The sequence below is a fragment of the Chrysemys picta genome, chromosome 12, assembly GCF_011386835.1.
Source record: "Chrysemys picta bellii isolate R12L10 chromosome 12, ASM1138683v2, whole genome shotgun sequence".
NCBI classification, from domain to species: domain Eukaryota; kingdom Metazoa; phylum Chordata; order Testudines; family Emydidae; genus Chrysemys; species Chrysemys picta.
This window is the reverse complement of record NC_088802.1, coordinates 10958907-10985984: the sequence shown is the minus strand read 5'-3', so window position 1 is coordinate 10985984 and position 27078 is coordinate 10958907. Positions and strand designations below refer to the sequence as shown.

The window sequence follows — 27078 nt, the reverse complement described above, 5'->3', positions numbered from 1 at the left end:
CAGGTTGTTGGTGGAAAACCTCCTCAAGGCATACAAAAGCCTTGGTTGCAACATGTCACTAAAGATACATTTTTTGCACTCTCATCTAGATTTTTTTCCACCGAATTGCGGAGCAGTGAGCGACGAGTACGGCGAGCAATTTCACCAGGACATTGCAACAATGGAGAAACGCAATCAGGGCAAATGGAGCCCATCAATGCTTGCAGACTATTGCTGGACAGTGACAAGAGATGCTCCATTTAATGAATACAAGAGACAAGCCAAGAAGCGCCGAGTAGACACTAAATAGGACTAAACTATGTACATAATAGTTTTTGCCTTTTGTTTCATAATAAATTTTATTTATATAACCCTTTTGCTGATTTTTAAAGTGTTACATAAACAGGACAGGTGAAATATTATCATGTAAAGAAACCACAAACACATGAAAAAACCTAGGTTTACAATTTATTATTAAAACTCTACTATCTACACAATATACATAGACATAAAATGTAAAAACTTAAAGATCTTAGCAACAGTACCCAATCAGTTGTTTTAATTGTCATATTTGAATTCAGCACATCAAAATACATAAGAAATAGCACATTTTATCTCTGAAGCAGATGGCTTCTCAAAAATTGTAGACCAGTGTTATTGAAAAGTATTTTGCAGAATGGGCAGCTTCTACAATTTTCTTTTTAATGGCATTTGCTAGGATTTGCATCAGTTCATTCTGCATATTTTTTCCTAAGTAATGAACCTGTGTTTCCTGATCAGTTATTTTACGTATGTAACCCTTCTGCCCATCTAAGTTGGCAGCAACAAGGGCCGGGTTCTGTATCTAGGGGTTCCGTTTCAATAACACAATGCAAAACCGTCTCGAGCCCCCACCCAGTGACCTGGAACAATTACATACCACCCCCTGGGTGCCTCTAAGAGGCAATACTTCCCCTCTCGTAAGCACAGAGTCTGAGTGTAGCAGAAAATGTTTAATAACAGGAGGTAAACAACATCAGCATTAAATTGGAAAAACACCACAAACAGGATTCATAACACAAACCATGAGCAAAAAACCCCACCCCAGCAAATTGGGCTGTGTCCTTTCCCTTTGGTTCTTGAATCCAGCAACCCAAAAATCACCCAGAGTGCCCCAAAGTCCAACACCCCCGAAGTCTCTTGGGTCCAGCAACCACCCAAAGTCCCAAAAGTCCAACAAACCCCAAAGTCTCTGTCCCTGGTCAGTGCAGCCCCAGAGTATAAGGGGGGGCATGCAGGGTGTTAAGGGGCACCTTACGTGATCCGAGGCCGGCCGTCCCTTCGCGGGGGTCCGCCGCAGCCTTCACCACAAGCCAGTCCACTTCCTGCCGTCCCATGAACCGCTGCGCTCTATGAGCTGCTCCGCTTCACTCACCGACCTGTGAGCCTCTCCAGCCGTCCCTACAAACAGCTCCGTTTGCCACTCCAACCGTCCCCACAAGGCTCCGCGCCGCTCGCTGCTCCTCCAGTCATCCCCACAAATTGCTCCGCCAGCTGCTTAGCAATATAGCTTCACAGCACTCTTTTGTGATTTCAGCTCAGAGTAGGGGAGCCCCAGTGCTGGTACACCATTGGCCCAAAGTGAATTCAACTCAGCAGCCTGTAACTAGACTCCTAATAGAATCAAAATCAGCTCTGACATTCAACAGTGGAGAGAGGGAGTGGTGCAATTAGATGTGGCAAACCGTCAGAGGGGCCCTATACCATCAGATACAAATACCTGGCCCCAGAGCCGGCTTTAGGAAGTGCGGGGCCCAATTCGAACAGTTTTGACGGGGCCCTGGCAGGGATGACTGAAAAAAAATAAAAAAACCACACACACGTAAAAAAACATGTGGGGCTTGTACTCACCGGGCGGCACTCATAGTCTTTGGCGGTTTGTCCTTCACTCACTCCGGGTCTTTGGTGGCACTGAAGGACCTGCTGCCGAAGTGCTGCCGAAGACCCAGAGCGAGTGAAGGACCCTCCGCTGAAGTGCCGCCGAAGACCCGGAGCGCTGACGGGTGAGTAAAAATTAAAAAGGAGCCTCTAGCCAGGGAAGGGATTCTCGGCCACTTGCCCCCCCGGCAGCCCTGTCACTGGGCGCGGGGCCCTCTTAGGTGCGGGGCCCGATTCGGGGGAATTGGTGGAATTGGCCTAAAGCCGGCCCTGCCTGGCCCCATCCTTTTTCTATTCACTGGGTTTTGTAACCCATGCCCCTTGTCAAGCAAGTGCTACTTAGGTAATGGTGAAGGACTCATTCATGGAGTTTACTGGGATGTGTCACTAACCAGCCTGTTCTCTATCTCTGTCCTGTACACGCCCATGTCAATCAGGAATTGCTCAATTGTGCTCTGTGGAGAGGTGACTGGTTACACAGGGGGCAATCCATGCAGGGACTCAGATGTTGCAATGCTGAGCGTCACAGGGCCTAGTTTTTAGGCAGCGAGAAAATCACAGGAACAGCAGCACTGTGACCCTCAGAGCTGAGTTAGGTTCCTAAACTCCCTAGACAATGCATGGGCATCACAGGCACCTTACAATGCAATTCACAAAAGCCAGCTCAGTAGGCAGACGCCATCTAAGCCAGCCAATGGGAAAGACCAACAAGGGGGGAGGGGTGTCCTAAGCCCTGCCCCCCTCACAGACAGGTTTTAACGCTGGGCTGCAGAGGGCATCTATCTCTGCTTAGCCACCCACAGATGTGAACCCAGCGCCTGACGTCAGTTGGCTCAGGCATCTAAGGCATTTCTGCTGAAATGAGGTAGCACCTGCCTCGCTCCACACAAAATGTGGTTGGAGAAGGAGGAGAGGGGATTGTTGATGTCACCCTCCTTACAACTTTTACCCCTGTGGTTACAGCAGTCCCCTGGCATGTGGAAGACCCAGGTTCAATCCCCCTGTTCAGCTGTCTACAGTAGCTCAGGAATGTGAGTACCAAATCAGGGCACAAACCCCATGCTGGTTGTACCCCTCAAGCACTATAACAACCTTAACATGGAGTCACAGACTGTCATATATCCTGCCACTCAGGCAAGCCTGCCTTTGTGATAGGTGGTCCCTTACACCAACTCACCCCAATATTAAGGTTAAACCCAGTTCCAAATGACCAGTCACTTAACCCAAGTCAGTTGTAACTCCGATCTCTAGCGAAAGACAACGCTCCTAGCCAATCCTATATTAAACTCTCTGAGGATTTATGAACTAAGAAAATAAATAAGAGAAAAAAACCCTCTCTCCCACAGGTGCCAGTGTGAACACCCTGGTCTATTACTGCACTCTGATAGGCCTCCAGAAGTGTCCCACAATGCCTGTTCTAGCCACTCTGGTCATCACTTGGAACTCTACTGCCCTGCCCTCAGATGACCAACTGTCAGACCCGCCCTTTAAATTCTCTGGGAATTTTGAAATTCCCCTTCCTGTTTGCTCAGCAAGGCATGGAGTGCTCTCAGCGCATCTTTCCAGGTGACCATGCCTTCACGCACCAGGCAATCCTCAGTATGGAGCAATGGCGAGGTGCTGGACCTCATCAGTGTTTGGGGGAAGAAGCTGTTCAATCCCAGCTGCACTCCAGCCACAGGAATAATGATACCTATGGGCAGATATCAAGGGCCATGATGGAAAGGGATAGCTCAGTGGTTTGAGCATTGGCCTGCTAAACCCAGGGTTGTGAGTTCAGCCCTTGAGAGGGCCATTTGGATCTAGGGCAAAAATCTGTCTGGGGATTAGTCCTGCTTTGAGCAGGGGGTTGGACTAGATGACCTCCCGAGGTCCCTTCGAGCCCTGATATTCTATGACCGGGACGCAGTGCAGGGTTAAAGTAAAGGAGCTGCAGAATGCCTACCACAAAGCGTGGGAGGCAAACTGCTGCTCTGGTGGTTCCCCTACGACATGCCATTTCTCCAGAGAGCTGTAGGCGACACTTGGGAGCAACCCAACCTCCACTCTGAAGACCACCATGAACACTTCAGAGGCTGTAGCAGCACAGAGTTCAAGGATAGGGAAAGTGGGAGCAAGGTTATTGAGGGGGGCCCAGAGCCAAAGGATGGCCCAGCATCCTAGATGTATGCCTCTAGAGGCTGTTTTCAAGCTAGGAGGAAGGTAGCCAGTCGCAGCAGACAGTGCTTGGGGAGGAACAAACAGCAGAGGAGGTAAGCGGTTTTTATTCTGGAAAGGAAGTTGTTTGGTGCGGGATCATGGGGCAAGGAGGATTAGGGCTGCATGCATGGGCATCCCTAGATGCAGAATAGGGCATTGATGTGCTTTCTCACATCATGGTAATCGGCCTCAGTGATCTCTTCAAGTCTCATGCAGAAGCTGGGCAATCCACTTGTGCATGTTCCTCGGCAGAGCAACTGTGCTCCTTGTCCCAGTAAGGCTAACATGTCCACGCCACTGTGCCGTGAGGGGCGGGGGGACCATTGCTGCACACAGACAAAATGCATAAGGGCCAGAGCAGAAGCCACATTGTAGTAGAAGTCCCTCCCTTGCTTCCCAGGTCACCCTCACCAGCGAGATATATTCCAGGACGAATTCATCCTGTAGAAAATGTGGGGATAGTGTTCCGTATGGGGGCCCGCTGACAATGTTGGCTCTCCCCAAGGCACAGAACCAACCCCAGAGGACACTATGGCCCTGAAACAATCAGTCCCCCTTGCCCCTGTGCTTACTTACCATTTGGGGGTTCCTGTGGGTTATGTACACACCTTTTTCTGCTATTGTGTACCCTGTACTTGTTTTTAAGTACAGCCAAATAATTGCTCTGTCTAGTGTTAAGTTTTGCATTTTGGCTTTACAGATGCAACCTTGAGATCCCAGCCATCCTTGTTATCAATGGCCAAGAGATTACAAAGAATCAGGAAGCATATGTGAAGAACCAAAGAGGACCACTACAGGAGTGGTGGGAGACTGAAAGGAGGCTCCTCTGGCAGAAGCTCAAGTTGATAAAAACATACATGTGACCCCTGATTTTATCCCTTCCTCACTTGCTGCCTGTGGTGGGGGACGACTCACCAGCATGGTGCCTCCTGCTGGCCGTCTCAGGAATTAACTCTTCCAGCCTCTGGAGTGCCCTCTGCAGGCCAGTGTCTGGCCTGCCGCTGGCCCCCCATGTCCCTCCCAGATCCTGGTGCCCTTTACATCAGGGTTCTGCCCAAAGCAGTAACCAACAATCTGGGTCTCCCCATCCAGGGGAACCCCCAACCCTCTCTCCCCACCTTGCCTTAGTGGCTACTGCCAGTCATCATCCAGCTCCTGCACACTAGGGCAGACTGCAGTCTATAAACCACTCATCATCAGCAAGGGGGGTTGGACCATATATCTGGGCTGCCCCTCTGCAGCCCAGTACATATTTATGGGCCTTTAATTAGGCCTGCAGCCTGGGGTTTTGCTAGGCTGGAGCTCTCCAGCTCCCTCTGCCCTTCCTCAGCACTGCTCCACCCAAGGTATCCTTCTCAGTTCATTCTCTCTCTGAAGCTAAATAGAGTCATAGACTCTGGCCCTCAGCCCTCTTATAGGGCCAGCTGTGGCCTGCTTGGGTCATTGCCTCAGCTGTGGCTGCTTCCCCCAATCAGCCTTTCCCCAGCTACAGCCCTCTCCAGGGCTGTTTTAACGCCTCCGAGCAGGAGCAGGAACAGGGTGACACACACCCCCCCCCCCCCGGCTACACTGCCCCTGGCTGGTTCCCCTCCCAGGGATATTTTCCTGTCACTCTTCTCATTTCTGTTTTCCACCATTTCTCATAGACTCTCCCTTTATTCTTGTTTCATTTTCATTTACATTTTTCTTCTTCCTTCTTTTAATTCCCTCTGGTTAAACCTGCCCTGTTCCTGCCTCCCCCAGTGCTGCCAACCTCACGAGTTGGGAAAAAAATCATGAGACTGACACAATGATGATTTTTTTAACGTTATATAATTTTTTTGGTCAATCTGCACCCATCTCCCCCTCTCCCACTTTTGTGACAATTACAGGGTTACCAGCCGTCCTGTAATTACAGGGGAAGGTGACTTAGGGCCCTGTAGCAGGAGCTCTGGCTGGGAGACTCCAGTGAGATCTAATCCCACAGATCTGTACAAACCTCTCCCTGCTGCTGCTTCTCCCCCCAAACCCCGATTGATTCATTCTGTTTCCCTGCCATGCCCACCTCTTCCTGTCTCCAGCCCGGCTGTTAGTTCTACCCCCTGCCCAGCCCCCACCTCTGCCCCTCAGGGCCCCTCTGCTCCTTATGCAGCCCCAGGGGTTCTTCCTCCTCCCTCTCCCATCCCTGGGGCTGAAGGGAAGGGGAGGGGCTTCCACAGGTCATAGAGATGAGGAGCCAGGAGCTGGTTAGACAGGAGTCCTGCAAGGGCATAGAGACTGGGTGTGTGTGTGTGTAGGGTTACCATATTTCAGCAAGCAAAAAAGAGGATGGGAGGAGCCCCGCCCCTGCCCCTCCCACTTCCCGCCCCCCCAGAACCCCCAACCCTCCCCCCGTTCCTTGTCCCCTGACTGCCCCCTCCTGGGACCCCTGCCCCCTCCTGGGACCCCTGCCCCTAACGGCCCCCCAGGACTCCACCCCCTATCTAAGCCTCCCTGCCTCTTGCCCCCTCCTGAGACCCTCCCCCCATCCTAACTGGCCCCCTAGGACTCTACCCCCTACCTGTACCCTGACTGCCCCAACCCTTATCCACCCCCCCACCCCCAGACAGACCCCTGGGACTCCCACGCCCCATCCAACCACTCCCCACCCCCTGACAGCCCCCCCCCAGAACTCCCAACCCATCTAAACCCCTCTGCTCCCTCTCCCCTGACTGCTCCGATCCCTCTCCCCACTCCTGCCCCCTGACAGCTCCCCCCCAGAACTCCCAACCCCCCCACCCCCCCGCTCCTTGTCCCCTGACTGCCCCCTCCTGGGACCCCTGCTCCTAACTGCCCTCCAGAACCCCACCCCCTACCTAAGACTCCCTGTTCCTTGTCCCCTAACTGCCCCCTCCTAAAACCCCCCCAAACTGCCCCCCAGGACCCTACCCCCTACCTCTACCCTGACTGCCCAAAACTTTCTCCACTCCACCCCAAAAGCCCCCCCCCAAACTCCCGACCCCCCCGTCTCCTGACTGCCCCCTCCAGAATCTCCCTGCCCCTTCTCCTGCCCCCTGGCCCCCTTACCCTGCTGCTCAGAACATGGTGTTGGGCTCTGTGCGAGACGGACATGTGGCTGCGCTCCCCAGCACAACAAAACCCGGTCCCTGGCCCTGCACAGTGCTGCCGGAGCGGGGCGCGGGGCTGCCGGGGAGGAGGAGCTGCCGGCTCAGAATGCAGGGAGGGAGGGAGGGAGGGGGGGAGGAGGAGCTCTACAGCTGCTCCAGAGTCCAGCCCGTGACTTTCCTGCAGCCCTCCCAGCCGTTCGCTCTGCTCTGCCTGGGGGGGAAATCCCGGACATTTTGAGTGATTTACAAATTCCCCCCCGGACGCTATTTTTAGCACAAAAAGGAGGACATGTCCAGGTAAATCCGGACGAATGGTAACCCTAGGGGTGTGAGGCTAGAAAGGTTGATTTCCAGTTCTCTGGTGGGATATTCCTCCCTGCCCCTCCCCCCTCCCCTTCAGGGACACAGTCTGAGCCGGGATCCCAGCCACACCCAGAGCCAGGGTCGGATTCTCTCCCCAGGGACAGAGCCCGGCGGGAAAGTGAAGATCGGGGCCTCGTCACCAGCATCAATAAATGTCACCTGCCCCCGGTCACAGTCCAGACAAACCCGGATTCTGCTGGGGACCCGGCTCAGGGGCAGGGGGGTCACAGGGGAGGTGAGAGCCCGGAACTGACCCCCCCACCGCTGCACAGCCCAGATCCCCCCCTCAGGGCTATGGCTGATCCCTCCCTTCCTCCCCACAGACTCTCTGGCCACCCCCACAGCCCAGCCTCCCCCATCCCCCACCTCCACCTCCCAGCAATGTCTCCCCGAAGTGAATCCCTCACAGCCCAACACACAGGGCTCAGTGTCAAATCTCTCAGGAGTGTTAAGCAGTCGTGTCTCCCCCTCTCTCACACTTTTCCAATCCTCAGACAGGATGAGTTTGGGATGAGCCGTGTATGGATCCAGAGTCACATTCGCTGGGGAGAGAGAGAATCAGAGCATTAGAGGCAGAGTTCAGCCCTGCGGGAGGCTGGGACCATTTCTCGCACTCTCCAGCAGCCCCATCCTGGCTGGGACAGGCCTGGATCCCAGGGAGCTGCCTCTGTCCTGGACACCTGAGACTGAGCAGGGACGTCACTAAGTTCCTCAGTCTGTCTAATGGGACCCACTTCATTAGTTTTTCATTTGCTTGCTGAGGCTTCAGCTCCCTGCTCCCTCTGCTGGGGATGCTCCATTCCCAGCATCAGAGGCACAGCAAGGAAGGTTTTAGTGAGGAGGGAGCAGAGGAGGCAGGTACCAGCTTTGAACCCCAAAGGGAAGCTCCCTCCCCTAAATGCAGCCTCCACTCCTCAGCCAGAGTAGGAAGAGCAGATTAAGAAAAGAGAGTAGGAAATGTCATTGGGCAGGGGAGCCCCATCCCCACACAGGAGAGAAGGGAGGAGCTGCCAGCCTCACAGGGAGAGGATCTCCCCAATCCAGGAAGCAGTGAGCAGCTCCAATGGGAGAGCCCAGCAGAGAGCTCTGTTCACATGCTGCTCAGGGAGAGTTTTTCTGTTCAGCAGAGTGGGCATGAACTCAGCACTGAGGTTGGTGTCAGGAGTGTTTGTGTGACTTCAGCGTGGGAGGTCTTCACTGTGCAGTGTGTTGTTTTTAGGGCTGTGTGTGTCATGGTCGGTGTTGGTTTGGTTGGTAACTTTAGCTTAGGGTTACCATATTTCCACAATCAAAAAAAGAGGACACTGGGGGGAAGCCCCGCTCTAGCCCCACCCCCATCCACTCTGTCCCACTTCCCGCCCCCTGACTGCCCCCTCAGAACTCCCAACTCCCCCCTGCTGCTTGTCCCCTGACTGCCCCCTCCTGGGACCCCTGCCACTAACTGCCCCCTAGGACTGCACCCCTATCTAAGCCTCCCTGCTTCTTGTTCCCTGACTGCTTCCTCCTGAGAACCCCCCACCCTAACTGCCTCCCTAGGATCCTACTTGTCCCCTGACCCTTATCCACACCCCTGCCCCAAGACAAACCCCCGGGACTCCCATGCCCTATCCAACCGCTCCCCACCACCTGACAGGACCCCCAGAACTCCCGACCCATCCAACCCCCTCTGCTCCCTGCCTGCCTTGACCCCTCTCCCCACCCTCTCCCCCAGACAGACCCCCCGGGACTCCCATGCCCTATCCAACTACTTCCCGCCCCCTGACAGGACCCCCAGAACTCCTGACCCATTCAACCCCCTCTGCTCCCTGCCTGCCTGCCTTGACCCCTCCCCTCTCCACACCCCCACCCCCTGACAGGCCCCCCCAGAACTCCCAATCCATCCAACCCCCCCTACTCCCTGTCCCTTGACTGCCCCCTCCAGAAACCCTCTACCCCTTCTCCAGCCCCCTGGCCCCCTTACCCTGCCACTCAGAACAGGGTGTTGGGCTCCGCACGGAGCCCAACAAGTGGCTGCGCTCCCCAGTGCAACACACAACCCGGTCCCTGCCCCCGCACAGTGCTGCCGGAGCGGGGCGCTGGGCAGCAGGGGAGGGGGAGCAGGGGAGAAGTGGGGGGGAGGAGGAGGAGCTACTGAGGCCCGATGCGAACAGCCCGGCTGGCGATCTGAGAATGCAGAGAGGGAGGGAGGAGTAGCTGTACAGCTGCCGGAGTCCAGGCCAGCCAATGATCTTAAGCTGCGGGGGAAGGGCTCTGGCTGCCGGAGCCCCATGCGAGTGGCTAAATTTCCTGCAGCCCTGCCGCGCTCTGAATGTGGGGGGGAAATCCTGGACATTTTAAGTTATTTACAAATTTCCCCCCGGACGCTATTTTTAAACACAAAAAGCCGGACATGTCCAGGAAAATCCGGACAAATGGTAACCCTACTTTAGCTACAATCTCATGAAGACATTTTCTGATAATTTAAAGACAATCTCCAGCTACAATCTCACCCTGTCTGAATGTTCCTAGGGATCCTCCTCTTTTTGTCTCTACTGCAGATGGCAAAGTGTCTGGAGGGGGAAAGGAGAAAGGAGACAAGATTTCAGGCTTTCATATTTATAACAGCGTCCCCACTCTCAACTCCTAGAACTGTCTTTAATTATTACAGAGAAATACACCAAGAAACACTCAAGATATTTAATATAAAAAGCTCTTTCCTCTCTCATTCAGGCATCTCCGAGCAAGGGAACCAACATCCCTGCAGCCTCACAACCGTCCCAGGACAGACAATCTGTAAGTGAGATTTATATTTTGCCTCCTCATCCCCTCCCCCCCTTCAAAATCCAGTTGGTTCATCTCGTTCACTTACTGCCTTTTGCCGTAACCTAGACCCAGAGCCTGCAAAGACTTTGGCATAAAAGTAACTTTACCCACTTTGGTCCCTTTGACACTAACGGGATGTTGAGAATTTCCTAAATCGTGGCTCTAACTGTGAGCTGTTGGGTCTGTTTACTCAGCGTCTCTACAGAGAGCAGCACAACGGGGTCTCATCTTCCATAGGCAGAAATAGAAATAATAGTAAAACGATTTTATAAATGTGGAAATTGAGGTGGGGGAAGGTTGACTCAAGGGACAGATTCACCTCTGTACCAGCAGGAGAGGGGTGACTCTGCTATTCAGTGGCTGCAGGGGCCCATGCAGACTTTGGCACAAGCTGAGGAAGTTCTGAAGCCAGCCAGAGTTACGTCCGTATGACAATGGCCCCCATCTGTCTTGCCCAGTGTGCAGTGTCAGAGGCCCAGGTTTACACTGCCCACGTCCCTCTGTCCCTCGTCCACCCCCTCCCTCTTCCACCCACCCTCACCAACCCCACCCCATTCCCAGCCCTCTCAGGAACCCGCCTTGTGCCTGCAGCTGCTGTGGAGGAGGCACCAGAGGCGCCTGTGCTGGAGGGATCTCGGACCATGGAGACAGGGCTTTTTCCTTCCCTACAGCCCATTTGGCCATGGCTAGCTGCTGTATGGGACTAGAGCACAGTGATGGGCTGGGTCCGCCTTTGAGAAATGTGCCCCATGGCTGGTGATGTAGCAGTAGATGAGCAGGGCTCTTTAATTATAGAGAATTCTTTGCCGTATATCTCGCTGTTGGGTCTTGCCAAAATGCTCGGTATTCAACTCACCACCATATTTGGGGTCAGGAAGGAATTTCCCCCCAGGTCAGATTGGCAGAGAGTCTGGGGGGTTTTCTGCCTTCCTCTGCAGTGTGGGGCATGGGTGATTTGCAGATTTAAACTAGTGTCAATGGTGGATTCTCTGTAACTTGAAGTCTTTAACTCATGATTTGAGGACTCCAGTAACTCAGCCAGAGGTTGGGGTAAATTGCAGGAGTGGGTGGGTGAGGTTCTGTGGCCTGCAATGTGCAGGAGGTCAGACTGGATGATCATGATGGTCCCTTTTGGCCTTAAAGTCGATGAGTCTGAGTCATTTCTTTCTTTAACAGTAATTGTCATAGCAAGACATATTTTGGGTAGATAAACGTTTGAATTAATCAAACTGAGTGACTTGGACCCCAAATGCGTGACATTCTCACCCAACAATTAAATAGAAGCATCATCTAATTGTGAACCAATTGGCCAGAGCCACTCTCCTTCCTCAGTCTCAGAGGCTCATCCCAATTTCCATTCCTAGATCCCTTCTAGGTACCTTTGAACTTCCCCAGAATCTCCAATAGCACAATCATTTTTTGAGAGAAACCACTGACTCGCTCTTCCAGTTCAGGAGAAATCTCCTCTGGCTGATGGAACTTCTCCTTCTCACACCTGGAGAGAAACAATTTCACATGATTATATTTCACTGAGTGACTCGTTATAAGTTCTGGCTAGTGAGTCGCTGCTCTAATGGGCCTGGAGTTAGAATTCCTCGACTTCTCCCAGCCTCAGAGCAGGTGCAACACAGCCCATGGCTGTGCAACCTTCCCTTCAAAGGACTCATCAATATTCTTCAACTCTGGTCTGGAGAGATCAGCTCTGGGGACAAAAAGGGAATTGAGTCTCTTTGGCCAATTCACTCCTTGGCCTCCATGCTCTGAGGGACAGGTGGTTCCCAGGTGAAGTGCTGTAGAAATCTGACCACTAGGAGCTAGACTGAGACACTACCTCCCCCTTCCCAGCTCATTCCACACAGGTCTCCAAACAGCCCTCAGGTGGGAAAGACTCTTGGTTGCTGCTGCCCTGGGCTGAATAGTGACCAGTGCCCCAGCTGTGACAGGCCCATATTCCATCCCCACAATCCCGAGGCAGCCAGTCCCCCAGGGATCTGACATCTGTAGGAAATACTTGGTCAGTCTTTCCCACTCAATGGAGAATTCCAGCATCTCCTATACAAGGGTGAGAACCTCAGGATGAAGTTGATCAGAGAGATTCGTATCCAGCATGAGACCTTCCCCACACATTCTACTGTAGAGCCCTGGGGAAATGCAGCGCGAACATCACCACCAAGCTCTTTTTCAGCATTATGAAGCGAGAGAGAGAGTGAGAGACAGCCACATACCTGATCAAGGTGCTTCTCATATCCTAGAAGAGAGAGAGAGACAAAAGAATTTCAGTCCCCTCTGAAAAAAGAAGAACAGGAGGACTTGTGGCACCTTAGAGACTAACAAATTTATTAGAGCATAAGCTTTCGTGGACTACAGCCCACTTCTTCGGATGCAGTCTCTAAGGTGCCACAAGTCCTCCTGTTCTTCTTTTTGCGGATACAGACTAACACGGCTGCTACTCTGAAACCAGTCCCCTCTGACACACACATGGGATTCCAGAGAAGAGATTTTGCAAATATGGGGAAGAAAGGCCCTGCCCTGGTCCCAGGGTCATGGATTTCCTGAGCTAATGGGGCTTTTCCATCTCTCATATCTCTGTGTCTGTGACTCTGCAAAGAATAATAGTTATTCACATGTCAGCAATACACACGCCGAGATTCACCATGGTCTCTGAGTGCTGGACTCCAGTGTGTAAGATTCAGGATCCCTCCTTTCCATGTGTGGGGATCTGGCATGTTTCTAGTGACAGGTGCCGGTCTCTAATTGTCCCTAGGGGTGCTCAACACCACGTCCCACCCCGACTCCACCCCTTCCCCCAATGCCATACCCCAGCCCAACTCTTCCTGCTCCCACTCCATCCCCACCCTGCCTCTTCCCCACCTCCTCTTGTGAGCACACTCCCTCCCCGCTCCTACCCCTCCCTTGTAGCATCTCCTGCACACAGTGGAACAGCTGATCGTAACAGGTGGGAGGTGCTGGAGGGAGGGGGAGGAGTTGATCGGCAGGGCTGCGGGGTGGGCAGCACTGAGGGGGGGAGCTGGCTGACCTGAAGCACCTACCTGCACTTCTCATTCAGTCTCACCTGCAGGAATTCACTTGCTGGCTTCTGACACTTCCCCTCCATCTCACTGATCAGCTCACTGAGATGGGAAATCTGCTCGGAGAGTTGACTGACATTTTCATCCTGGATCCTCACAATCTCCTCGTCCAGCTTCTCCAGCTGGGCCAGCAGGAGTCGCTCTTGTTCCACCAGGAACTGCCGCAGTTGCTGAAATTCAGACACAATCTTCTGCCTCTCGGTTTGCATTTGTTTCTATATGAAAATAGGGCAAGGGCTGGTCAGAGACATGGATGGCGCCTGGGGTCCTTTCATGGAGAGCTGAGTGTGCAGGACGCTGAATTTCTTTGAAAATCCTAAGATTTCTGACATTTGACTCTACCCTGTGGGTACTAGGCAGGGGATTCTCTCACACCTTCCCCTTTGGCCCCTGTATCCCTCTGAAAGGGATGTTTCCATTCCTGTCATGGTCAGCAAATTCTGTTATTTATGGTCTCTGGACATTCCGACCCAGAGCAGCAGGAGGCAGGACTCAGCACTACACTGACAGAGACACCAGGGGAGTTAAAAGAAACAAACATTTAAAAAATGCATGAAATGACCAGACACAGCGGACAGCACTTCATGGGGACATTCTGTTCACTTGTGGAGGATTTCTGGGCAAGCCACAAAGGCTAGACGTTAACTCATCAACTGCAATGGAAGCTTAGGGCTTGTCTACACATGAACCTAACCCAGCAATCCATGATGATGGAGAAACACACACAAGCTCATGTTCACCAAGGCCACACAGGGGTCTGCCTCCAAACAGACCTCCCACTGCCAGTCTCTGCTGGTTCATAACAACAGACACCTACCAGATTCTCCTGGCTCTTCCCCTCTGCAGTCGCTTTCAATCCCAGCAGCTTTTCTCTCTCTTCCCTCAGAGTTTTCAAATGGGCCTGGATTCTTTCCTGAAGAAACAGAAATGATTTGGGAGGTTTTATCTGGATAGCTGAGAGGTACTTGGAAGTGGGTGTTTTTCCACCCAAAACCCAAGATGATTGTGGTTCTAATTGCTTTGTGACATCAGGGCCACCAAGGAGATGAAACTTCATTAATGGAGACTGGGAGCGTGTCACATTCAGACTTGTTACCAATTCCGGTTCAGTCTTTTTAGTAATTAGAGAGATCTCAATTATAACCAAGCTTTAGTGGTATTTATGAATTGATTAGTGGTACAGCTCGTAACAGGACACTGGAGTCACATGGGGGTGAATCAATAAACCTGTTTTGTAGAAGGTTTAATGAACCAAGTGATACAAATCCCAGAAGCCACCAGGGTTTCAGCATGGGCTGGGAGTTCAGCCCTGAAGCCCTGGGGACTGCACTAGTTCGATGGAGCTGGTCTAAGCACCAGAGCGAAGCCCATGAGATGTCGGGAGGCCATTCGTCTGCATTGAAGCTGCACAGTCCAGTTTTGTGGAGCACTATCTAGGGCCGGTGCAAGGATATTTTGCGCCCTAGGCGAAACTTCCACCTTCCGCCCCCCCAAACCTCCCCGAGCATCGCTTATTAAAAACTTTCAAAAATGAATGCTGCATAATGTGGCATTGTTCATTAGAATTAATACATGTTCTGCTTGAAAATTTAATTTAATTATTTAGTCTACATATTAATGAAAATAAATGAATAACCTGACAGTGCTGACACTGTTATTGTTTTCACTTTGCACAACATAGCATGGATCTTAAAATAAATCACATACATTATACACAATACACTGTCACAGAGTAACACGTTATAATTTAGAATTTATTTTTCTGCGCTTTCAGTTTAGCAAATTTAGAAACAAGTTCCTCCAAGTCAAATGCTGCGAGCAATGTCAGGTTCTATTGACAAGGTAGATAGCCCGACAAGTCTTTGTTGCAACATTGATGTTCACATGTATGTTTTTATCAACTTGAGCTTCGCTCACCACTGGCCACAGAAACTGGGAGAGTCAAGAGGATGTGAAGAGCAGTAATTGTGTTGGCGACACTATCTGTCAGTTTATTTGTGCATATGAAGTTCAATACATCTTGCGGTGATGCACTGTTTTGGACTCGTCGTGCAATAGCTTGCAATTCGTTGCACAAGTCAAAGGCATCAATATCTTTGGATTCACCATGTTGCAAAGCTTGCTCCAGATTCAAGCAATGTTCCATAATTTGCTTTGGAGTTGTATTTTGCAAACTGCAACAGAGGGTCCTGTGGCACCTTTGAGACTAACAGAAGTACTGGGAGCATAAGCTTTCGTGGGTAAGAACCTCACTTCTTCAGATGCAAGTAATGGAAATCTCCAGAGGCAGGTATATATCAGTGTGGAGATAACGAGGTTAGTTCAATCAGGGAGGGTGAGGTGCTCTGCAAACTGTAAACATCATATAGGAAGCCAAATACTGAACTAATTTGCTGCATCAATGTGAATCTTTCTTCAACTGAATGTATTGCTGTGTCGATGACTGAAAAGTAAAAGTTCACTTTGAATTTTTCTTTCGGATTATAAATAGGTTCGTCAGCTGTTTCATATGTGAACTGCTTCCTCTTTTTTCTAATACGGATTGGATCTGGTTCAAAAAGTGCCAGTACATCCAACTCCTCCACAAGTTCACCTGCATCTACCAAGTTTTCTCAAAGTCTGCGTCACTTCTGCGGACTACAAGAAACTTCTTGGTTTCTCCAAGTTGATTAATGGCATCACGTATGTCGAATTCTTTTGCCTGAAGTTGTTTGCTAGTCATGTTGATCTCAAACAATATGTCATACCACACAACAAGAGAAACAAGAAACTTGAAACTAGAAATGGCTTTTGCAAGATCCTTTGCATCAACTCGTGACGTATTGCCAGATGATCCTGTTAGAGTAGTGTCGTCATAGATCTCTATCAGAGCATCATAGATGTCACCAAGCTGATAGCGAAGAGGTTTCAAGGAATCAATTCAACTTTCCCATCTTGTTTCACTCAATGGTTTAACTGTGAGATTAGATACGTGGGGTGTTAGAATTTCCCAGCGACGTGTAGAAGCTGAGAAATACACATAAACGCGTTGAACTAAATCAAAGAAGGCAGTTGCCTCCAAGGAACACTTCGTGGGGGTTCAGGTTTGGCTGGGGAGTGCAAGGGGAGCAGACCGGGTTTGGGTGTGGAGGGGGGTGGCGGACGGGGTAGGATTCAAAGAGCCGCAAGGTGAAATGGGCGCTCTCCTCTCCAGTCCCTGGCATGCAGCAGTGGGCCAAGTCACAGTGCAATTGCAACAGGGCAACGGGAGCGTGTCGCCAGTCCATCCTGCGCCCCGGCTGGGGAGTTGAATGCTGGACTCTCACTCCGGCAGGGGAGCATGGGGCAGGCAGGACTGTGAGGCAGAGAGTGCGCAGTCCTCACGCCAAAGCAGGGTCGGGAGGGTAGAAAGCTGGGGCGCAGGGAAGTGGGTTAAAGCAGCTTAGCCGCCCCTCCACGCAAGAGAGCCCACAGAGCTGCCAGCCGTGGCCCCCCTCCCTTCTCTCCCCAGGGAGCAGAGCCTCTGCCCTGGAAAACCTGCAGCCCGCCCTCCGAGAGGAGCATGCCATGTGCAAGCCGCGCTTGATAATGGACCTACCACCATAGCAATCTCTACAATTAACCATTCACAATCAAAGGACTTCACATGGCAGGAGTCGGAGAGCAATTGGGACTTCCCCGGTTTTCTAAATGGCAGGAGACAGGAGTCAGAGAGCAATTCACTGGGAGCGTGGTTCTTATCATCTCCTCCTCCCTATAGTCTGTGATCTAATCAAAGGACTTCGCTGGCTTTAGGGTGACCAGACGTCCCGATTTTATCGGGACGGTCCCGATATTTGCTTGTTTGTCCCGCGTCCCGCCCGATGTGCAGTCGGGACACTGGACAAACAAGCAATTTTGCCCTCCCGGAAGGGCTCTTGCCCCCCCCGACTCCACCCCGTCCTTCCCCCATTGGCTCCCTCCCCAAATCCCCGCTCTGGCCCCCCACCTCTTCCCCAAGCACGTGACATTCCTCCTCCCTCCCAGGCTTGCCACTGTAATGGCGGCAAGCCGGGGAGGGAGGGGGTGGTGGTCGGCTTCCAGTTCCTGGAGCTGGTGAGTACGGGCACCGGGCGGGCAAGGAGGCTGCTCCCCCAGGAGGGAGACGGGGGGGCTCCGGACCCCAGCAGCAGTGGGGGAGAATGGCTCAGGGCCGCACGAGTGGCCATGTAAAGTTTATCGGCTCGGGGTGGACCCCGGCCAGTCCTCGCCCCTGAGGGGAGTGGTAAGGAGACAAGTCCCCCTCCCCCATCCTGGCTCCTCAGCTGAGCCCCCCCCGTCTCCCTCCTGGGGGAGCAGCCCCCTTGCCTGCCCACCCGGTGCTTCCAGCTCCAGGAACTGGAAGCCGGCCACCACCCCCTCCCTCCAGGCTTACAGCTGCAAGCCTGGGAGGGAGGAGGAATGCCGCTCAGCTGAGGAGCCAGCACGAAGCAGGAGGGGAGACTCGGCTCCTTACCTGGCCTGCGGCGGCCGGCGAAACATGCTGGCACGGGGCGGGGACGCTACCCCCCTACAGGGCAGGGCGAGGAGCCGGCCGGGGGTCACCCCCAGCCGATAAAATTTACGTGGCCACTCACGCGGCCCTGAGCCACTCTCCCCCACCGCTGCCGGGGTCCGGAGCCCCGCGCCTCTAGCTCCAGCGGCTCCTTCCCTGCGGGGCGGCGGGACGTGCCGCATGTGGCCGCGGCGCTGCCGGGGCCTGCTAATTCCCCAGGCACCAGCAAAACAGCTTTTTTTTTGGTGGCTTTTTTTTTTTTGCTCCCTCCCTCCCATTCTCCCCCACCCCCCCGCATCCCGATATTTCATGTCAGTGATCTGGTCACCCTAGCTGGCTTTCTAAATGGCAGTAGTTGGAGACCAATTCATTGGGAGCGTGATTCTTATCACCGCCCTATAGTCTGCGATCTAATCAAAGGACTTCTCTAATTGCTGGCTTTGTAAATGGCAGGAGAGCAATTCATTGGGATTGTTATTATTAACCATGATGCAGATTTGTATAAAGGACAGTTGGGGTTTGCCCCAGTGCTGTCCTAAACCCTTTCCGTGGCAATGTCCCTGGGGTAGGTATCCCCCGATCCTATTCCCTGGTAAAGATCCCGGAAGCAGTGCATTCTGGGAGATTTCAAAAGGCTGCCTGGTGGGACTAATGGAACCACTTCAGCTGGTCCTTGCCCACGTACACAACAGAACAGGTCAGACTGGTACCGGTCAGCTCCAGCCTGGGGTTAGTTTTGGTACAATCCAGACTATTTCCAGTGGTACTTGGCATGGACCTGAACTGTCTGGAGCCCTTTTGTGTGTGTACTGAAGGGGTTCGGGGTCTCACACAGTGTTTAGCCCAGTGATCTCCTCTAGTGCAGGCAGCATCTGAGTTTAACCCCTCATGGAGCAACACGGTAGTTCAGAATCCCCGTGAGAAATCTCCTCTCCCTGGTTGGCCTGGGACCTTTATCAAGGCGTCTCTCCCTCCTAACGGACACACTTAATCACTGGGTGGGGCTAAGGCTAAGATGGCAGCATGGCAAAGTGATTCGGGTCTTGGATTGGATCTGGAGAGATCTTGGTTCTATGCTAAACTCTGTCACTGACATGCTGGGTGACTGTGGGCAACCCACTGCCCCATTTTGTGCCTAAGTTTCCCTTCCCACCTTTTGTCTATCTAGACCAGTGGTCAGCTACTGGTCTACTGCGATTGACTAGTCAAGCCTGGAGACTCTCCCAGTTGACCACGATATCTGGCAGCACAGCAGGGTTGCTTGCTGCTACTAAGATGTCACGTTATTGACTTGAACTGGGACTGTATAGAACATGGTTGCAACCAAGGTCCTGTAGTGGCACCAAATCTGTATAAAGGGGGTCAAATGATGTGTCTAAGACAAGGTTATGGTTTACCGGTTATGATTATGCTGTCTATATGTGTGTATCAATTTTGTAGTTGAAGTTATGAATATTGGCTCTATACTGTCTGTATTTCAAACTTATGCTATGCTTCTAGGTGACCTCCCAGACAAGTTGGTGTTAGCTCTGCCTAGCCTGCTTGATGGCCCATTAAGGACCATCAGCTATACAATTGACCCATTGAGAGAAGGCAGATACCCCTTGTAATTCAGCAAAGTATGCAGGGACTTGCCCATGTGACTGCAAACTCAATTTTGCTATAATTTTCCACAATAAGAACAAAGAGGTGTTCTTACACCTGGAAAAGACTATAAAAGGATGATGCCTCATCTCCATCTTGTCTTCAATCCTGCTTCTTACTTCGGGAGGGACTTTGCTACAAACGGAAGCTCTACACCAGGGGTGTCAAACTCAATTGCACAGGGGGCCAAAACTCAAAACTCGCGGGCCGAACAGTATAACCATTTATTTAACAGACTAAATATTTGTTTTTTAACCATTAATATGAACCAAAATACAGGATATCATTCCAAAATAAATACATTTCAACTTAAAATATTTTGCTCTTCATAAAAAAATATCCTGTCAATACAATACATTCAAAATCTGTACATGCTGGAATATTAAAAAATCTGAAAATATAAATAAAAAATTGAATTTAAAAGCAAAAGTATAATCATAACAAATCATAACATTCCATTTTCTTGTCCTATTTAGTCAGAGCCTGATACTTGGAGTCTTTTCTTTGCAACAAGTTCATTTATGTTTGGGGTTAGGTTCTGTGTTGTGAAGATTCTCAGGATCGATTGCAGGTGTTCATCAGTGAGGCGACTCCTGTGTGACGTTTTGTTAATTTTCATCACAGAGAACAGCTGCTCGCACAGATATGTGCTGCCAAACATGGACAGGATTCGAGCCGCATGTTGGCGGAGCTGCGGCATCGCTTCAGGAATGAAGCGAGTGAACTGTGCTGGCCCCGCAGTGTCGTACTTTGCCTTCAGTGTCCCGTTACATTGCAGTTCTATCAGCTCCATCTGCATTTCTACAGGTGCGGTTTCCACATCGACTGCAAATGGGTTGCGAAGCAGCTCGAAGTTACTTTTCTGTGCCTCAAAGTCACTGAAGCGCCGTGCGAACTCAGTGCGCAGCGCGCTGAGTTTTCAGCAAAGGTGGCATTTGGGAAAACTGTGGCACTTTCTTGGTTCCGTATTACTTGGCAACAGGGAAAGTGAGACAAGTTGCATTGGTGCATTTGTGTCTCCCATAAGCGCAGCTTCACTTGAAATGCCTTCACTGCATCATGCATATTGGTTATTATGTGCTCCCGTCCCTGGAGTTGAAGGTTTAAAGCGCTAAGATGCGACGTTATGTCAGCCAGGAACGCCAACTCACATTTCCACTTTTCATCCCGCAGAACTGTGCAGTCTTTCCCCTTACTGTCCATGAACTGGCAGATTTCCTCTCGCAGCTCAAAGTGTCTTTTGAGAACTTTTCCCCGACTTAGCCACCGGACCTCCGTATGATATGGCATATCGCCAAACTCGCTATCTATTTCCCGCAGAAAAGACTGGAATTGGCGGTGATTTAAACCGTGGGCTCTGATAAAGTTGACGGTTTGTGTTACAGTGTTCATCACATGATCCATTTTTAGGACTTTAGCACTCAGCGATTCCTGGTGTATGATGCAGTGATACACTGTCAACTCACCGGCACAGTTCTCCTCCCGCATCTTTGAGCGCATCCTTCCCACCAGTCCATTTTTTTCACCACACATAGCAGGTGCGCCATCTGTTGTAAGTCCAACGAGTTTTTTCCCACGGCAGTTTCATGTCGGTTACGCTTTGTAATACATTTCCAAAGATGTCTTCTCCTTTCGTTGTCCCGTGCATCGATTTAATGTCCAGTATTTCCTCTGTTACGCACAAATGGAATCCACACCACGGATAAATATCGCCAGCTGTGCAGTGTCAGTCGCGTCAGTAGTTTCATCCACGGCAAGGGAGTATGCAACAAAATCTTTTGCTCTTTCAGTCAACTGTGTTTTCAAATCAGTCGCCATCTCACAAACCCGATTAGCAACAGTGTTTCTGCTGAGGCTTACATTTGCAAACGCTCGCGTTTTATCTGGACAAAGGACGTCGCACACTTTCATCATACAATTCTTTACGAATTCCCCCTCGGTAAACGGCCGTCCTGATTTGGCGATCTCTTCGGCCACAATGAAACTTGCTTTCACAGCAGCTTCACTTTGTGATTTTGCTTTGGTGAAAAACGTCTGCTGGGATGTCAAATTCTTCTTCAACTCCTCTACCTTTTGTAGCTTCTGTCCTGCGCTCAGGTTTTTGAATTTGTTCTCATGTTTCGTCTCGTAGTGCCGTCTTAGGTTATACTCCTTCATTACAGCGATATTACTCCCGCAAAGGAGACACACTGGTTTACCTGCAATTTCAGTAAACATATACTCATTCTCCCACCGGCTTTGAAAGCCTCGGTTTTCAGAATCAATTTTTCTCTTGGCCATTGTTGGGGTCTAGCTTTGATTTGATATTAGCGAACTTGAACCGCGGCTTGCCGTTGGCGGCAATTGCACTGCATCATGGGATTTGTAGTGTGTGTTATTGGGGCGTCATATCACAGGGCCATTAAAAACAGATATATAAAACGATTTCGCGGGCCGGATATAATTGTATGGCGGGCCGGATGTGGCCCGCGGGCCTTGAGTTTGACACATGTGCTCTACACAAAGGACTGAATGACCCATCCCAGCTGGGGATGTTCTCCAGAGATTTGATTTGAACCTGCCTTTTATTCTATCACTGAACCAAGAACTGTGCCATTACTGTATGTAATCGATTCCATTTAACCAATCCTAGCTCTCATCTAGATTTTTTTTCCTTTTATGAATAAACCTTTAGATTTTAGATTCTAAAGGATTGGCAACAGTGTGATTTGTGGGTAAGATCTGATTTGTATACTGACCTGGGTCTGGGGCTTGGTCCTTTGGGATCGAGAGAACCTTTTCTCTTTTACTGGGGTATTGGTTTTCATAACCATTTGTCCCCATAACGAGTGGCACTAATGGTGATACTGGGAAACTGGAGTGTCTAAGGGAATTGCTTGTGTGATTTGTGGTTAGCCAGTGGGGTGAGACCAAAGCCCTCTTTGTCTGGCTGGTTTGGTTTGCATGAGAGATGGAAAATCCCAGCCTTGGGCTGTAACTGCCCTGTTTAAGCAATTGGTCCTGAATTGGCACGCTCAGTTGGGTCCCGCCAGAACCGCATCATTACATAAGGCAGGTTCCCTGCCTGCCCCAGCAGCACTCCCAGAAGTGGCCAGCATGCCCCTGCAGCCTGGGATGAGGGCAGGGTCCTCTACACGTGGCTCCTGCCTGCAAACACTGCCCCCCGCAGCTCCCACTGGCTGACAGGAGCAGCAGGCGGAGCCACATGTCCCCCCCGGGGCCACGGGGGCACATTTGACCCTTCCGGGATTGGCGTAGCGTTGGGGCAGGCAGGGAGCCTGTGTTAGCCCCGCTGCACTGCCGACCGTGAGCTGTCTGAGGTAAGTCCGTGCCGCACAGCTGGAGCCAGCACCCCATACCCCCTCCTGCACCCCAACCCCCTGCCCTGACTAGGGTGACCAGATGTCCCGATTTTATAGGGACAGTCCCGATTTTGGGGTCTTTTTCCTTATATAGGCTCCTATTACCCCACACCCTTGTCCCGATTTTTCACATTTGCTGTCTGGTCACCCTAGCCCTGACCCAGCACCAGGGGCAGCGCGGCTCTAGGCACCAGCAAAGCAAGCACATGCTTGGGGCAGCCCATTTACAGGGGCAGCAGGGATCCAGCCTGGGAACTGAGAACCAACAGGGGGTCCTGGGAACTGTAGTTCCTTGGTTAGCTCCCTGCCTATAGAGCCAGCCATGGAGCAGGGAAAGAACTACATTTCCCAGCATTCCCTTGGGCACTACCAACAGGAAAGGGGGAGGGAGTGAGGAAGCTGAGACCTCATTCTACAGCCTGCTGTGAATGGAGAGCTGCACTGGAAGGGCAGGGATACCATATTTTAATATTCAAAAAATAGGACACTCCACGGGGAGGCAGGGTAGCCCCACCCTGCCACCATCCACTGCCTCCGACTGCCCCCCACAGAAACCCCAACCCATCCAACCCCCCTGCTCCCTGATCACCCCCCTCCTGGGACCCCTGCCCCAACTGCCCCCCAGGACCCCACCCCCTATCTAAGCCCCACTGGTCCTTGTTCCATGATTGCCCCCCTCCTGAGACCCCACCCCCCATCTAAGTCTCCCTTCTCCTTGTCCCCAACTGCCCCCCTCCTCAGACACCCCCCCAAGTTCCCCCCTAGGACCTCACCCCCTACCTGTCCCCTGACAAACCCTTGGGACTCCCATGCCTATCCAACTGCTGCCTGTCCAATGAATGCCCCCCGAACCTCTGACCCATCTACCCCCCCTGCTCCCTGTCCCTTGACTGCCCCCCCCGGAATCCCCTACCCTTCTCCAACCCCCCAGCCCCCTTACCGTGCCACTCAGACCAGCGGTGTCTGGCTTCGCGCAGTGCCAGACACGCTGCTGCATACGTGCTGCCGTGCTCCCCTGCAGAGCCACAGCCCCCTCCCCCCATCAAATGCCTTCCAGATTTGAACACCTCCAAAATTCAGGAGTGCTCAAGCTCAGTTACTTCATTTCTCCCAAATCAAATATACTGATCCACTGTCCTTGCTGTAGAAAAAGTAGGATAAAATTGAACAAGAAATGCTTCTCAGTGGTTATTAGGACTGGAATTGCTATTTTCAACAGCCAGTGCCTTTTTTGTTTGTTTGTTTGTTTGTTTGTTTGTTTGTTTAAAAGGAAGACAGTGATATCACATTGGCAAATTCCTCATAGAAACAAAGAGTGGAACAAAAGAATAATAAAGGCACCTCATTGATGGAGAACAGGCTTATAATATGCATCCAGATATCCTCCAATCACACAAGCTGAAAATGGTTCCACTTTACTGCAGTTCTGTAACCATATGGGAACCAATCCTGTCTGTGTTCTGTGCACATCCAAAATTCCTGCTGAATGACTCACCCTGGGAGCAAGTTACCAGTGACCCAGGGCTGTGGCAGAAGGAGGGTACAGGTAGGGGGTGGAGAGCCCAGGGCTGGGGTGGCAGGAGGTGTGGGGGGGGCAATGGTGGGGGGTTAGGGGAAAGCCCAGGGCTGGGACGGCAGGGGGGTGTGGGTGGGGGGGTGAGAGCCCAGGGTTTGGGCAGCAGAAGTGTGGGGGGGGCGAGGAGCCCAGGGCTGGCATGAGGGGGGCTGCCAACATTTTTTTTGCTTGGGGCAGCAAAAAACCTAGAGCCGGCCCTGCCCAGCACCCTGTACCCAAGGCTGCACCCCAACCCCCTGCCCCAGCCCACAGTCCCCTCCCACACTGCGAACACCTTGGCCACAGCCAGGAGCCCGAACCCCCACCCGAACCCCAACCCCAACCTCCTACCCCAGACCGGTGAAAGTGAGTGATGGAGCAATGGAGAGAGGGGGGTATGGAGTGAGCAGGGCTTCGGGGTGGGGGGTAGATCCTGCTTACAAAACTTGATATTTTGCCTCTGTTGCCACACTGCCAGATCATTAATTTTGTTACAGCATCTCCCGTAGAATGAAGACTTTACAGAGCTGAATGATGAGTCACACCCATGACAGGCAACTTTCAGTGAAATTGGCCTGTAATTAAACCCCAAAAGTTAACCCATTAAATCTAACAGCAGTTCCCTACCTTGTACTCTTGGGCAGCCTCCAGTATGGGAACCACCGTGTGAGTGCGGTGAGCCCAGGATCTGTCGCACACCACACAGATGGGGGTTTGATCCTCTTTACAGAACAGTTTCAGAGCCTCCTGGTGTTCCCCACACACCCCGTCTGCTCCTGCTCCCTTTGCTGCCTGTAAACTCAGCCGCTTGGCGATTTCTACCATGTTTGCCAGCTGCCTGTTGGGCTTGAGGTTTCTCTGTTGCACAGTTTCTCTGCACTGAGGGCACGAGGCGGCTGTATCGGATCCCTCCCAGAACTGGCTGATGCAGGCTTGCAGAAATTGTGCCCACACTCCAGAATGACAGGTTCTGTGAAATACTCCAGACAGACGGGACATGTAGCTTCCTCCCGGAGACTTTCCACGGGGTTCTCTGCAGCCATGGCTCCCTCTGGGCAGTGGAACAGGGTTAGTTTCAATTTCCTGATTCACACTATGCCCCGCCTGCAGCAGCAAGGGGGTGTTTCCTTTCCTGAAAATAACTGATGCTGTTTGCTGAGCAGGAAGGACCCAACCAATTTTACCCCTGGAGGCTTTAGTGAAAAAAATGTACAGTCACACATGTGACAGATAACTTTCAGTGAAATTAATCTGTAATTAAAACCCTAAAAGGCTCCTGGCCTCCAATCAGCCCCTGTGCTGGTGTGGAGGGTCACTGAGACCTGTGAGGATCAGCCTGCAGGAGCTGTGTGTTTAAGGTTGGATAGTCAGGCTGGGCAGAATTATTTTATATAATACATAATTTTGACAGACAATGTTTATTTTAAGCATTTTTAATATTTTTTGATTTAAACTTTCACAGTTGCACAAAACTCTGGGTTTTAAGCATTTCATTCCAATTAAAATTTTCACGGTTGTGGGAAATTATGGGGGGATCAGACAAGATTTTGGTCAGACCAGAACTATTCAATGACATTAGACACTGAGATTCAAAAATTGAAGCTTTAGAACTGTTAAAATTCTCTGTGACCAGCTAAATCTCCTCTCTCCCCCAGGGCTAGGGCCGGCTCTAGGATTTTTGCCACACCAAGCAAAAAAAAAAAATGTGTCTGCCCCCACCCCAGAGCCCTGGGCTCCACACCCTCCTGCTGCCCCAGCCTTGTGCTTTCCCCCCCACCCACACCCCCTGCCACCCCAGCCCTGGCCTCTCCCTCCCCACCCCGTGCCGCCCCAGCTCTGGGCTCCCCTCTTTCCCCCCACCAGTGCCCCCCACATACATCCCCTGCCGCCCCAGCCCTGGGCTCTCCCCTCCCCTCCACCTGCATCCTCCTTCTGCCCCAGCTCTGGGTCACTGGTAACTTGCTCCCAGGGCGGGTCATTCAGCAGGAATTTTGGATGTGCATAGAACACAGACAGGATTGGTTCCCATATGGTTACAGAACTGCAGTAAAGTGGAACCATTTTCAGCTTGTGTGATTGGAGGATATCTGGATGCATATTATAAGCCTGTCCTCCATCAATGAGGAAAAGTTGAGGTGCCTTTATTATTCTTTTGTTCCACTCTTTGTTTCTATGGGGAATTTGCCAATGCGATATCACTGTCTTCCTTTCAAACAAATAAAACAAACAAACAAACAAAAAAAAGGGCAATGGCTGTTGAAAATAGCAATTCCAGTCCTAATAACCACTGGGAAGCATTTCTTGCTCAATTTATTCTACTTTTTCTACAGCAAGTTACAGTGGATCAGTATATTTGATTTGGGAGAAATGAAGTAACAGCTGCCCAAATTGAGCTTGAGCACTCCTGAATTTTGAAGTGTTCAAATCTGGAAGGCAGGTGCTAGATTCCCTTTCTGAATATTAGCTAGATCTGGAAAAGAAAAGTCAATTTCTGCTTCCATGGCTCAGAAGTGAAAATCCTCCTAAGTGCCTGATACTGTATCTCATGCTGCCCAGGACCTCTAGCAGA

At 51.4% G+C, this 27078-nt stretch overlaps 2 protein-coding genes across 2 annotated transcripts in view; one reads left to right on the top strand and one right to left on the bottom strand.

Annotated features, from left to right (window-relative positions):
- Positions 1–27078, top strand: part of LOC101948742 (zinc finger protein RFP-like) — a 1201957-nt gene that overhangs the window by 33162 nt on the left and 1141717 nt on the right. The window lies entirely within an intron of this gene.
- On the bottom strand, positions 7073–25590 carry LOC101953025 (zinc finger protein RFP-like). Its single transcript, XM_065564616.1, has 7 exons — positions 25137–25590; positions 14253–14348; positions 13420–13650; positions 12572–12594; positions 11726–11841; positions 10034–10093; positions 7073–8086 (listed from the first exon to the last, which is right to left on the bottom strand). The coding sequence occupies exons 1-7, from the start codon at positions 25506–25508 to the stop codon at positions 7578–7580; spliced, it is 1407 nt and encodes a 468-aa protein (XP_065420688.1). The 5' UTR covers positions 25509–25590; the 3' UTR covers positions 7073–7577.

Excerpts from the sequence above, each read along its gene's own strand:
- LOC101953025 (XM_065564616.1), bottom strand. The coding sequence starts at position 25,508 with ATGTCCCGTCTGTCTGGAGTATTTCACAGAACCTGTCATTCTGGAGTG. Across the intron at positions 13,651-14,252 it reads GGAAGAGCCAGGAGAATCTG|AAACAAATGCAAACCGAGAG; the intron begins GTAGGTGTCTGT and ends ATTTTCATATAG. Across the intron at positions 12,595-13,419 it reads CAGCAAGTGAATTCCTGCAG|GATATGAGAAGCACCTTGAT; the intron begins GTGAGACTGAAT and ends TCTCTCTTCTAG.